Source organism: Pygocentrus nattereri, chromosome 8 (genome assembly GCF_015220715.1).
Source record: "Pygocentrus nattereri isolate fPygNat1 chromosome 8, fPygNat1.pri, whole genome shotgun sequence".
NCBI lineage: Eukaryota > Metazoa > Chordata > Actinopteri > Characiformes > Serrasalmidae > Pygocentrus > Pygocentrus nattereri.
In genome coordinates, this window is record NC_051218.1 from 17260673 (window position 1) to 17273188 (window position 12516).

At 42.9% G+C, this 12516-nt stretch overlaps 1 protein-coding gene across 1 annotated transcript in view; it reads right to left on the bottom strand.

The window, feature by feature from the left end:
• The window catches only part of pigg (phosphatidylinositol glycan anchor biosynthesis class G), a 157650-nt gene that overhangs the window by 11918 nt on the left and 133216 nt on the right, over nt 1–12516 (bottom strand). Inside the window, exon 12 of the mRNA XM_017704079.2 lies at nt 10264–10427. Coding sequence (XP_017559568.1) covers nt 10264–10427 — 164 coding nt within the window. The remainder of the gene's footprint in view (nt 1–10263; nt 10428–12516) is intronic.

Here is a 12516-nt window from a genome sequence, read left to right on the forward strand (position 1 = left end):
CAGATGTGCAAGTTACCCATGCCATGGGCACTAACACACCCCCACACCATCAGAGATGCTGGCTTTTGAACTTTGCGCTGATAACAATCCAGACAGTCCTTTTCCTCTTTGGCCCAGAGAACACGATGTCCATGGTTTCTGAAAACAATTTGAAATGTGGACTCGTCAGACCACAGGACACTTTCCCACTTTGCCTCAGTCCATCTCAGATGAGCTCAGGCCCAGAGAAGCCGGCAGCGTTTCTGGGTATTGTTGATATATGGCTTTCACTTTGCATGGCAGAGTTTTAACTTGCACTTGTAGATGAAGCGACGAACTGTGTTCACTGACAATGGTTTTCTGAAGTCTTCCTGAGCCCATGTGGTAATATACGTTACAGAATGATGTCAGTTTTTAATGCAGTGCCGCCTGAGGCATTCAATGTTGGTTTTCTGCCTTGCCGCTTACTTGCAGAGATTTCTCCAGATTCTCTGAATCTTTTGATGATATTATGGACTGTAGATGATGAAATTCTTAAATTCCTTGCAATTGCACATTGAGAAACATTGTTCTTGTTGTTGGACTATTTGCTCATGCAGTTGTTCACAAAGTGGTGAACCTCGCCCCATCCTTGCTTGTGAACGACTGAGCCTTTCAGGGATGCTCCCTTTATACTCAGTCATGACACTCACCTGTTTGCAATTAACCTGTTCACCTGTGGAATGTTCCAAACAGGTGTTTTTGAGCATTCCTTAACTTTCCCAGTCTTTTGTTGCCCCTGTACCAACCTCCTTGAGTGAATATTTGCAAAAAACAATAAAGCTTATCCGAACATTAAATATCTTGTCTTTGTAGTGTATTCAATTGAATATAGGTTGAAAAGGATTTGCAAATCATCGTATTCTGCTTTTATTTATGTTTTACACAATGTCCCAACTTCATTGGAATTGGGATTGTATGTTAATATGTTAGTATTTTATATAAAGCAACGCTTGAAGCAAAAGCTATGCTTCAAAGTGTCATGATATAATGCTCTGGCCATAAGTAAATGTGTTAGCCTTAAGCTAACACACTAGCCATAATGTGTTAGTCACACATCAACAATACAGCACAATGCAAAACAATATAAAACTATACGATACAATATGATTCAATACTAAACTGTAAAACTACAGTTGTGATATTTGATATGTAACAATACAATCCAATACAGTACCATACATTGTAATGTTACATCCATATACCTTAGTGTAAAAAGTGCCTACAGGATCTACAAGGAGAGTTTCTTGCACCAACAACTCAACAACCCATAATGCACATCTCCACTCCTGATGAACTTTCATCAAAATGTTAATGAATTGACCAAACAAAGCTCTGTGTTAAGATTTCTAAAAATTGGGTGATCAAAAAGTGAGCAGACAGGAGGAAAAGGCCATTGATCAACTCATACACAAGGGAGCGAGTTCTCACCGCAAGGAAGTACCAACAAGCAATGCAACACATGATGATCAAAACACTTTTGAAACGCTTCAGATGCTGGTCTGGCCAAACACACTCCAGAGTAATTAAATTTTGATAGGAATCTCCAGACATGCAGCCAGACATCCTCACTCTCTGCACTCTGGGATTTGCATACATTTCTATTTTTACACCACTGAAAACATTTGTCGCCACAGATAAAAGAGCGCTCAAATTATGAGCTCATGTAAACTTCGCTGTATTTGGTTATTGTTCTCTGATTAAGATGTTGATTGTCTCATGGAATTATCATTAATTGTTATCCAATCCCATATCCATCACACTAATGACGGTCCCAATATCAGCAATGAAAATAACATCTCTGTATTACTGGTCTGTGGTGACATATTATTTTCATGTTCTAGTAATTACCATGAAAAATAGTCTCTGATTGATTAATATCACATAATGAGGTAATAGCCTGCAATTAAGCAGCAGTGATGCATGCAAGAGCAAATCACTCAGTGAGGGAGAGCTAATTGTTAAATGACCAAATTTTAGCATACAGCTGATTTGTGTGATTGAAAGAGAGAGGAATGCAGATATACCAGAATCTGACCGCTATATGGTTTAGCCAATAAAACTGGTCCATGCATGTATTAAAATTGGCAAAAAATCCCATCATTAAAGCAGGAAGTATTGTCTGGCAATGGAAATCCTGTATCATACCACATTAAAACACAGATGGAAAGTGACACACTGTATGGTCAAAAATATGTGGGCACCTTCCTAGTTATTGAGTTCAGGCGTTTCAGCCACTCCCGTTAGTAACAGTAGTAGTAATTAGTAACAGGTTTATAAAATCAAGCACAATCAAGTCATATTGAAAAGCTCAGTGATGCCATCTTTGCCACAAGTCGGTTCTGTTGCACCATTCACTACAGAGTTCCAAATTGCCTCTGGACAAAACATCAAAACAGGAGGCTTCACGGAATGTACGGTATGGCTGAGCAACTGCACAATGGTGAAAAGCACATCCCTAGACTCTGGAAAAGTGAAAACATGTTGTCTGAAGTGATGAATCAGAGGTGAGGGTTCTCACCCCTTCCCTTTCACCCTCTTTGCACACCAGCAGCTCAACAGAGTGTCACATTGTTATTTATATATATATATATATATATATATATATATATATATATATATATCCCTCCCATCGACCCACCACCAATGGGAGGGGCAGTAGTAGGGGTTCGGTGCGTTGTGGATCGGGCAGTGTCCGAAGGCGTGGGCCTTGGCGTTCTGATCCTCGGTTGCTGAAACTGGCTTTTGGAACTTGGAACGTTACCTCACTGGCGGGGAAGGAGCCTGAGTTGGTGCGCGAGGTTGAGACATACCGGCTAGATATAGTCGGGCTCACCTCAACACACAGCTTGGGCTCTGGGTCCAATCTCCTTGAGAGGGGCTGGACTTTATTCTTTTCTGGAGTTGCCCATGGTGAGAGGCGGCGGGCAGGTGTGGGCTTTCTCATAGCCCCTCGACTCGGTGCCTGTATGTTGGGGTTTTCTCCGGTGGACGAGAGGGTAGCTTCCCTACGCCTTCGGGTTGGGGAACGGGTCCTGACTGTTGTCTGTGCTTATGCACCGAACAGCAGTTCAGAGTACCCAGCCTTCTTAGAGTCCTTGGGAAGGGTGCTTGAAAGTGCTCCTCCTGGAGACTCTATTGTCCTACTGGGGGACTTCAACGCTCACGTGGGCAATGACAGTGAGACCTGGAGGGGTGTGATTGGGAGGAATGGCCTCTCTGATCTGAACCCGAGTGGTGTTCAGTTTTTGGACTTCTGCGCAAACCACAGTTTGTCCATCACGAACACCATGTTTGAACACAAGGATGTCCATAAGTGCACATGGCACCAGGACACCCTAGGCCGCAGTTCAATGATTGACTTTGTAGTCGTGTCATCGGACTTGCGGCCATGTGTTTTGGACACTCGGGTAAAGAGAGGAGCTGAGCTGTCAACTGATCACCACCTGGTGGTGAGTTGGATCAGGTGGTGGGGGAAGATGCCGGTCAGACCAGGCAAGCCCGAACGCATAGTGAGGGTTTGCTGGGAACGTCTAGCAGAAGAACCTGTCAGATTGATCTTCAACTCACACCTCCGTCAGAACTTTGACCAGATATCGGGGGAGGTGGGGGACATTGACTCAGAATGGGCCATGTTCCGTTCCTCCATTGCTGAAGCAGCTGACTGTAGCTGTGGCCGTAAGGTAGTTGGTGCCTGTCGGGGCGGTAATCCTCGAACCCGGTGGTGGACACCCCAGGTGAGAGATGCCGTCAAGCTGAAGAAGGAGTCCTACCGGGCATGGTTGGCCTGTGGGACACCAGAGGCAGCTGGCAGGTATCGACAGGCCAAGCGATCTGCGGCTTCAGTTGTTGCCAAGGCAAAAACCCGTGTATGGGAGGAGTTTGGTGAGGCCTTGGAAACTGACTTTAAGTCGGCTCCGAAAAGATTCTGGCAAACCGTCAGGCGACTCAGAAGGGGAAAGCAGTGTGCCACTAGCACTGTATATAGTGGAGATGGTGTGCTGCTGACTTCGACTGAAGACGTCATTGGGCGGTGGAAGGAATACTTTGAGGACCTTCTCAATCCCACCGACACGTTCTCCAGTGAGGAGGCTGAGTCTGGGGACATGGGAATAGGCTTGTCCATTACTGAGGCCGAAGTCGCTAAGGTAGTTAAGAAGCTCCTTGGTGGCAAGGCTCCAGGGGTGGATGAGATCCGCCCTGAGTTCCTCAAGGCTCTGGATGTTGTGGGACTGTCTTGGCTGACACGCCTTTTCAACATTGCGTGGACATCGGGGGCGGTGCCACTGGATTGGCAGACTGGGGTGGTGGTGCCTCTTTTTAAAAAAGGGGACCGGAGGGTGTGTTCCAACTACAGGGGAATCACACTCCTCAGCCTCCCTGGCAAGGTCTATGCAGGGGTACTGGAGAAGAGAGTCCGGCTTATAGTCGAACCTCGGATCCAGGAGGAACAGTGCGGGTTCCGCCCTGGTCGTGGAACACTGGACCAACTCTTCACCCTCTCCAGGATTCTGGAGGGTTCATGGGAGTTTGCCCAACCAGTCCACATGTGCTTTGTGGATCTGGAGAAGGCATTCAACTGTGTTCCCCGGGGTATTCTGTGGGAGGTGCTTCGGGAGTACGGGGTACATGGCTCTTTGCTACGAGCCATTCAGGCCCTGTACAAACAAAGCTGGAGTTTGGTTCGCATAGCCGGCAGTAAGTCAGACTCGTTCCCAGTGAGAGTTGGACTCCGTCAGGGCTGCCCTTTGTCACCGATTCTATTCATAATTTTTATGGATAGAATTTCTAGGCGCAGTCAAGGGATGGAGGGTGTCCGGTTTGGTGACCTCAAGGTCACATCACTGCTGTTTGCAGATGATGTGGTCCTATTGGGGACATCAGGCCGCGAACTTCAGCTTTCGCTGGATCGGTTTGCAGCCGAGTGTGAAGCGGCTGGGATGAGAATCAGTACCTCTAAATCCGAGACCATGGTTCTCAGGCGGGAAAGGGTGGAGAGCCCTCTCTGGGTCGGGGATAGGCTCTTGCCTCAAGTGGAGGAGTTCAAGTATCTCGGGGTCTTGTTCACGAGTGATGGTACAAGGGAGCGGGAGATTGACAGGCGGATTGGTGCTGGGTCAGCAGTGATGCGGGCTCTTTACCGGTCTGTTGTGGTAAAGAAAGAGCTGAGCCATAAGGCAAGGCTCTCGATTTACCGGTCGATCTACGTTCCCACCCTCACCTATGGTCATGAGCTTTGGGTAATGACCGAAAGAATAAGATCGCGAATACAAGCGGCCGAAATGAGTTTCCTCCGCAGGGTGTCTGGACTCTCCCTTAGAGATAGGGTGAGAAGTTCAGTCATCCGGGAGGGACTCGGAGTAGAGCCGCTGCTACTTCACGTCGAGAGGAGCCAGCTGAGGTGGTTCGGGCATCTGGTTAGGATGCCTCCTGGACGCCTCCCTCGGGAGGTGTCACAGGCGAGTCCACCTGGCAGGAGACCCCGGGGAAGACCCAGGACACGCTGGCGCGACTATATCGCCCAGCTGGCCTGGGAGCGCCTCGGAATCCCCCTTGGAGAGCTGGTGGAAGTGGCTGGGGAAAGGGAGGTCTGGGCTTCATTGCTTAGGATGCTGCCCCTGCGACCCGAACCCCGGACAAGCGGAAGATAATGGATGGATGGATGGATATATATATATATATATATATATATATATATATATATATATATATATATATATACACACACATACACACACACACACACACACACACAATTTCTAGAGGGTCACCAGAGGGCTGGAAGAAACAGGCTGCATGCTACATATAGCTTTGTTGTTAAAAATAAATAAATAAATAAATAAATAAATAAATAAATAAATATATAATTACATCACTAATGACCAACACAGGTTTTCAATAACTCAAGATTTCAATTACCAGTTTCTGAATCAAAATTTGTTTGAGTTTAGGAACTCAAACTGCTGAATTTTCAGTTTGGAAAACTGGCTTATTATTCCGTAAAGCACTATTGTAGTGTGACTGATTTGACCATTAAATTATATCGGACAACAATAAGAGCTACTGGATTTTTCAGTTTATAATTGCCATTTGTGATACAATTGTCATATACATACAGTTATATGCAAAAGTTTGGGAGCACCTGGTCAAATTACATGTTTAGTTGATCTTCTAAGTAAAGAAATATGTTAACACACCATGTATAGATATGCTGAATTTAACCTAGGGGGGTGGGGGGGGCATAAAATGTGGCCTGAAAAAAAACAAACAAAAAAAAGGCACAATTTATATTTTGTGCTTTTTTTCCAATATGTTAAACTCAGGAAAAAATGTCCAGGGCATTCAAACTTAAGCAACTCTATCTACTCTAGCAATACAACTCTATACAAATATACATATATAACAGTGTGCACAACTTCTAGGCTGGCTTGTAACTGTGCTCTAAATAAAGTCTTTAATGGGACAGTCAGTTAGAGGCATATCAGGCACTGTAATGTCCCTATTTCAAAGCAATCACTTGCCAGTTTTATATAGCTGGTTTCAAAGCACAGGGCACACAGACTGAGTGGTAAAGAAAGAGAAACACAATATTCCAGGACAAGACCCTATAATTATGTTAGTACACAAGAGTATAAATGAGATAGAGGGAGGAGGTGCGAGAGACCAACAGGGCAGCAATTTCACTGTTAGCCATATACTGTATGTGTATGAGTGCATGTGTCGGGGGTGTGTTCGTTCAATGTTAAATGACTTGGAATGCCCTTTGCGTGTTTGAATGGCTCAGTATGCTTGAACGAACGTCTGTGCGCTCTGTGTTGACTATTAGATGAGTATATTTAAGGACACAGCTGATCTGTGTGATTAAGAGAGGGAGAGAGAGAGAAAGCACATTACCATAAATATGTATTTCTGGCTAGTTCATGGTAGCATGCACTGATTTCAGCAATTCCCTTGCTGGCTGCCCATGTTTCACTCACTTTCAGAGTGTCTTCCACAAAAGATATGCCAGAATTATTTGCAGAATGCAGCTCTCCACATAAATATGCAATAAATCACAGGTAAAGTGAAAGCAAAACTGTTAAATAATTAAGCATGTCTCACTGGAAAATGAGCTGGTATAATAGCAGACATTTTATGCTTAGCTCTTGCAAATTGTATTTACTGTTTAAATGACAGCTAACGCTAAATAGTTTCATCCATTAAGTATTACATTCATCGTTCATTACTAAGCCCTCCCCACGTCTCTGTAATCTCTCTCAGGTGTGTTTGTGCAGGTCTGGATTAAATGCAGCTCTGAAGCAGAGGGCTTACCTATTCCTACTGCAATCCTGGACTTTATTCACACCCGTTTATGTTGACTGTAATAATATTTAATCTTTTTTAAAGGATTGATTGTGTGCATGTGAGAATGTGTGAATTGCACATTTGTCCTGGTGTCACAGAACTCATGTAGCACACTGCACACTGTAATGGGGGGTGTGTGTCTGCTTGGAATCATTTGTCATAATAATAAATTGCTATAATTTTATTGAATGCTATCTTCTACAGTGTGGATTAGTATTAGTGTTCTAAGCTAAATTAAACAAAGGCATTTCAAGATATTGGTGCTGTCGGAACAAAACCTTGTATCTCCATTTATGTTGTTTTGACATAATAAGTGCCTGTTGTCCTTTACATTGTGTGTGAATTTCATGATGAATGAACTAAAAGTCTCAAAATGATTTGGACTAATGTCTGGCTCCTCTGACTTACATTAAAAGTAGAGTATGTTTTTTCCTTCTCCTGTAAAGTTATATTTTTGGAGATACAAGGTTTTGTTTCCATAACAGTGATGTTGTATTCAATATTTTAAGTCTGTGAACATTAAAAACCTATTGCACACTGCAATTATTTATTTACAGTAATTTCTTGATATTTGTGAGATTTAATGGCTTGGGAACTGCACAAAAGAGCCAGCAGTGTCACATCTTAAAAATAAAAATGATAAAAAAATATTCCAGCTACTGCCATGCGGTACATTTATCACTAAATTAGATACAGTAAGGTATGATACAGTAAGACACAGTGCTGACGGTGGCAATATCAGTAATTCAGCAGACTATGTTGGACAGCTCCCCTCAAAACAGGACATAATATAGGGGTATGAAATAGAGGACGGTGCAACTGAAATGTTGTAACAGTGACGAATGCTAGAACCTGTGACCATTGATTTAAATTTTCAGTTCATGTGAACTGTGTATTCATAAGAGGAAAATAATTTTTGGAATTATTAAAAATAATACATTATTACCCTAAAAAATCTTTTGACAGCCCTCCTACATTGTGACATTATGAGATCTCAATTATGATTACAATCGTCATATTGCTCACGCCTAGCGTGTGTGTGCGTGTGTGTGTGGCTGCTGTCACCAACTTTGATCCTTTTCTATCACTTTAGGACGCCACTCATACAGATTTAATGGAATAAAACTTTCAACATAATTTAGTGAGTTTATTACTCTTTGTATCTCCTGAGTATGTTTTCAAAAACTCAGTTTAACAGCTAGAAGACGTGACTAGGCTCGTAATAGCTTAGAATTCTGTTGATCCTAAATAATTGAAGATGGACTATCCTCACAGTGTCAAATGTGTCCTTTGACGGATTTGTGGTGTCTGGGTTTAATATAGTACAGCAATAGGAAGATGCTGATTGGTCCTTTTTTTAGATACTACATTTTGTCTGCCTGACACATCCAGTGTGCAGTAACCTGTGCCATCTTGTGGATATTTTTAATGTAAGTGTTTTTTTGAGTAATGTCTAACAAATTTGAATATCAAATTGGACTGAAATGCCCAGTTAAGTTGGTATGTGCTATTTCAGGCTAAATGTCCTAGATGACTGAATTAGATTCATTACTTTTTTTGCTTCAATATCTGATCTGGCATTTTGCCTCAATGTTTCACATTGTGGCCACTAAAAATGTAGAGCCTGCGCTATATGCCTTGGATATTTATTATGCATTATTTTTTCCTTTTAATTAACCTGTGTGGCCACACACCCATCTTACTTACCAAGCCAGAGCCTGCCAGAATTAGTCTTTTTTGACTTCTGCATAATTCAGTGGTTGATAAGTAAACAGTCACTCAGAATGTTTAGAAGCGAAATGCTCCATTCTAGGGAAACTTAGTCACAAATGTTCACAGTGGGGATGACAGGAACCAGGAGGAGTGATAAGAGGAGTTTAATGCCTCTTAAAACTCCCTCACAGAAATTTAATTTACTGCCTGATGTTGTAGACCTTGTTTTATGACATGATTTTGGCCCAAAAGGTATTTTTAAAAGCCACTCATAGTGGAGAGGGATATGCAGGGTGTTTTTTTTCTCAGATTTACCACTGTTTCACTGTTTCCAACATTACATATAAAACTCTGAAGATGTGTAGGTTCACTGGTAGCTTTAGACAGTAAATAAAAAGGCGACATTTGCATTGTAGACCTAACAACCCCTGGTTCCTATCATCATTGTTGTAAAAAAACGAGTCTGTAACTTTTCCTAGAATGAAGCATTTCACATCAAACCACTCTGAATGACTCCATTTACATCTCAATAACTAAAATAAGCAGAATTTTTGAACAACCAGTGAAACCACCATTATAGCTAATATGATGGTGTGGTAATCGAGGTGGTCTCCCCTGCGAAAGTAGTCCGCATGGCATCATAGATGCTATTACGCTGCCTGAAGCTTGCTAATACTGCTGTAATTGACAAAAGGTCTTAAATATAATAAGGAGTTAAATAAGCTGGCATTATACTGAGAGATTATCACTGCAGTAGTACAGTATCTGTCTAATATAAACCCAAGTGGATGGTGTCAGATGGATTAGATTGGCGGGGGGCCACCACTGACACCATAACGGCATTGTTTTTAAGTTAAAATGTTTTTTTTTATAAATATTTCCTTTTTCAAAGCAATACTTGTTTTTGTACAAAAGCATGCCTGCTGATTGTAAACACAATGTACATATGTCAACATGTTTCTTGCATTCTGACCTTAAATCCTGTATCATTTTGGCCAAAGGATTAATCGGCTTGGTGGCCTGAGAGGTCAGTGCAAATATTTGTGTCTACCCCTGCTGATCAGTGGTATCAGTGTGTGAGGGACCACTCTCACACACTTCTTTGTTTGCTTCTCACTTAAAGTACAGCCCACCTACATGTGCTTCAGTGTATGTGTGTACGTGCGTATGTGTGAGACATTTTCCTACCTGTCCCTCTCTGAGCTGAGGTAGCACACCAGGTGGCACGCCCAGAGCAGTGGACCTGCGTAGGTGCTAAATGCGGTCAAGAAAACAGCAGGAGCCTCAACATAACTCTCCAGCCCCACGAACCCCACTGAGATATCCACCGTCGCAATGTTATTGGAGTTCCCCTGAGAACACATCAAAAACAGCCAAATAAAAGCCTCAACAAAGACAGCAAGCTGACAAAAAAGTGACAAAAAGAATGAACTCTTACTGTTACATTTCTTCCCTTACATTTCAGCTCTGAGCAAATGAATACACAGCAGAGCTGCTGTATAGGCAGTGAGAAGGACTTAAGCCTCAGAAATATGCATAATGCATATACACGCCATCGGGAGGAGGCTGATGTCTCTGAAGAGAGTGAAGCGAGTGTCAGATTTGTGCGCTTGTTAAAGTGGGGAGAAACCTAAGGAAAAGGAATTTACTCTTTGCTGCATTTCTCGGAAGGCAGACAGATTTCCACTAACTCTGTAAAGCTGAAGCAGTTGATAGAATGATTGAGTTGAGAGGAAAAGCAGGGAAAAAAACAAGTTTGGACTTTCTATCCTCACTCTTTCATTGGCAGCTGTCTAGAGGAGGCCTTGTCTGTCACTTTGACTGCTCGTGTCAAGGCAAACATTGTAGAGAAACACCTGAAGGTAGCACACGCACACATGCACACACACGCGCACACACACAAAGACATGAGCACACTCCACCGCAACACTCTCCATCATTATTTCTCTCTCTCTCTCTCTCTCTCTGTATCTCAGACCTCCATAGAATGACATGGTGTTTGATGAAAGAGGCCCAGCCTGCCAGTGCAAAATTAATTCAGGCAATGATGAGATGGGCAAAAATCACTCCTCAGTGCAGACCCCCTGCTTTCTGTTGTCATGACTAAGAAGTGTTTCTGAAAGGCAGGATTGATGGAACAATCATTTTTCACTCAACTTCCATGACTGAGGTGGAACGTCAGAGAGACCGCGAGAGAAAGCAAGAGAGCAAGAGCGAGAGCGAGAGAGTGAGAGAGCAGGAGCGAGAGCGAGAGAGAGAGAGAGAGAGAAAGACAGAGACAGAGAGAGAGAGAGTTAAAAGAGAGTGATGGCAACATAGAATGCCAAAAAAAGAACAGAGTGTAAAATAAAGAAAGAGTGACTGTGAGAGAAAGACATAAAAGAGAGGGAGTGAAAGACAGACAGACTGTGAACACGAGAGAGAGAGGGGGGGGGGGGGGCAGAGAGATGGACTGTGAAAGAGAAAGAGATAGAGAGGGCAGATTCTCATTTGCTCTTTTATCAAAAAGAAAGTAAGCTACACTTTTAAAATAAAGTGAAAAAAAGAGAGCGATAGCAAGGCAGAATGCAAGAGTGACAAAAATGAAAGAGTGGGTGAGTGAGAAAGAGAGAGAGAAAGAGTGAAAAAGAAAGACAGAAAAGGAGAGAAAAGAGAGAAGAATCAGATTGTGAAGAGGGAGAAAAAACAGCGAGACTTCTTTACTCTTTCTTTCTCTCTTTTGTTCATCTTACTTTCACGCTCTTTGTGTATCTCTTATCTCTCACTCTTTCTCTGACTGTTGCTTTGAAAAAAGAAAGCGAGAGAGAGAGGAAGAGCATTACCAACAGTGAAAAAGACAGAGAGAGCAAGGCACAAAGAGAGTCAGAGATGGACTGTGAGCCAGACTCATTCATGCTTTACCGCAGTCCTTTGCTCTCTTTACTCTTTTTTTCATTTTTCTTATTTCTTTATCTCACTGTCTTGCTTGCTTGCTTAAGAGAGAAAGAGAGAGCGAGAGAGAGAGAGAGACAGAAAAGGAGAGTAACAGAGAAAGCAGCACTTTCTCACTGCAACTCTCATTAAAAAGGACAAAGCTGCAGTTTTATGTAAGAGAGAAAGAAGGAGAGTGATTGCAATGCAAAATCAGAGAGAAGGGCAAAAAGTGATAGAATGGGACAGAGAGTGGATGAGCAACTGAGCAAGACAGAGAGGGAGAGAGCGAGAGAGAAAGAAAGAGAGAGAGATGGAAGAAAAAAGGGGCACAGAGAGACAGGACAGAGGAAGAGTAAGGAGAGAGAGAAAGAATGTCCTATGAAAGCACAGTACAGGGGATGACCTCGTTTGGCTCCTGGATCCAAATGCCATTCTCCAGGCCGGTAATTTCATGCTTGGGCAGCTAAAATGATAATTGGCGGGGGCTGCCGTATTCATGGCCCTTAGTTAAAAAGCCAAAGCAGAGCA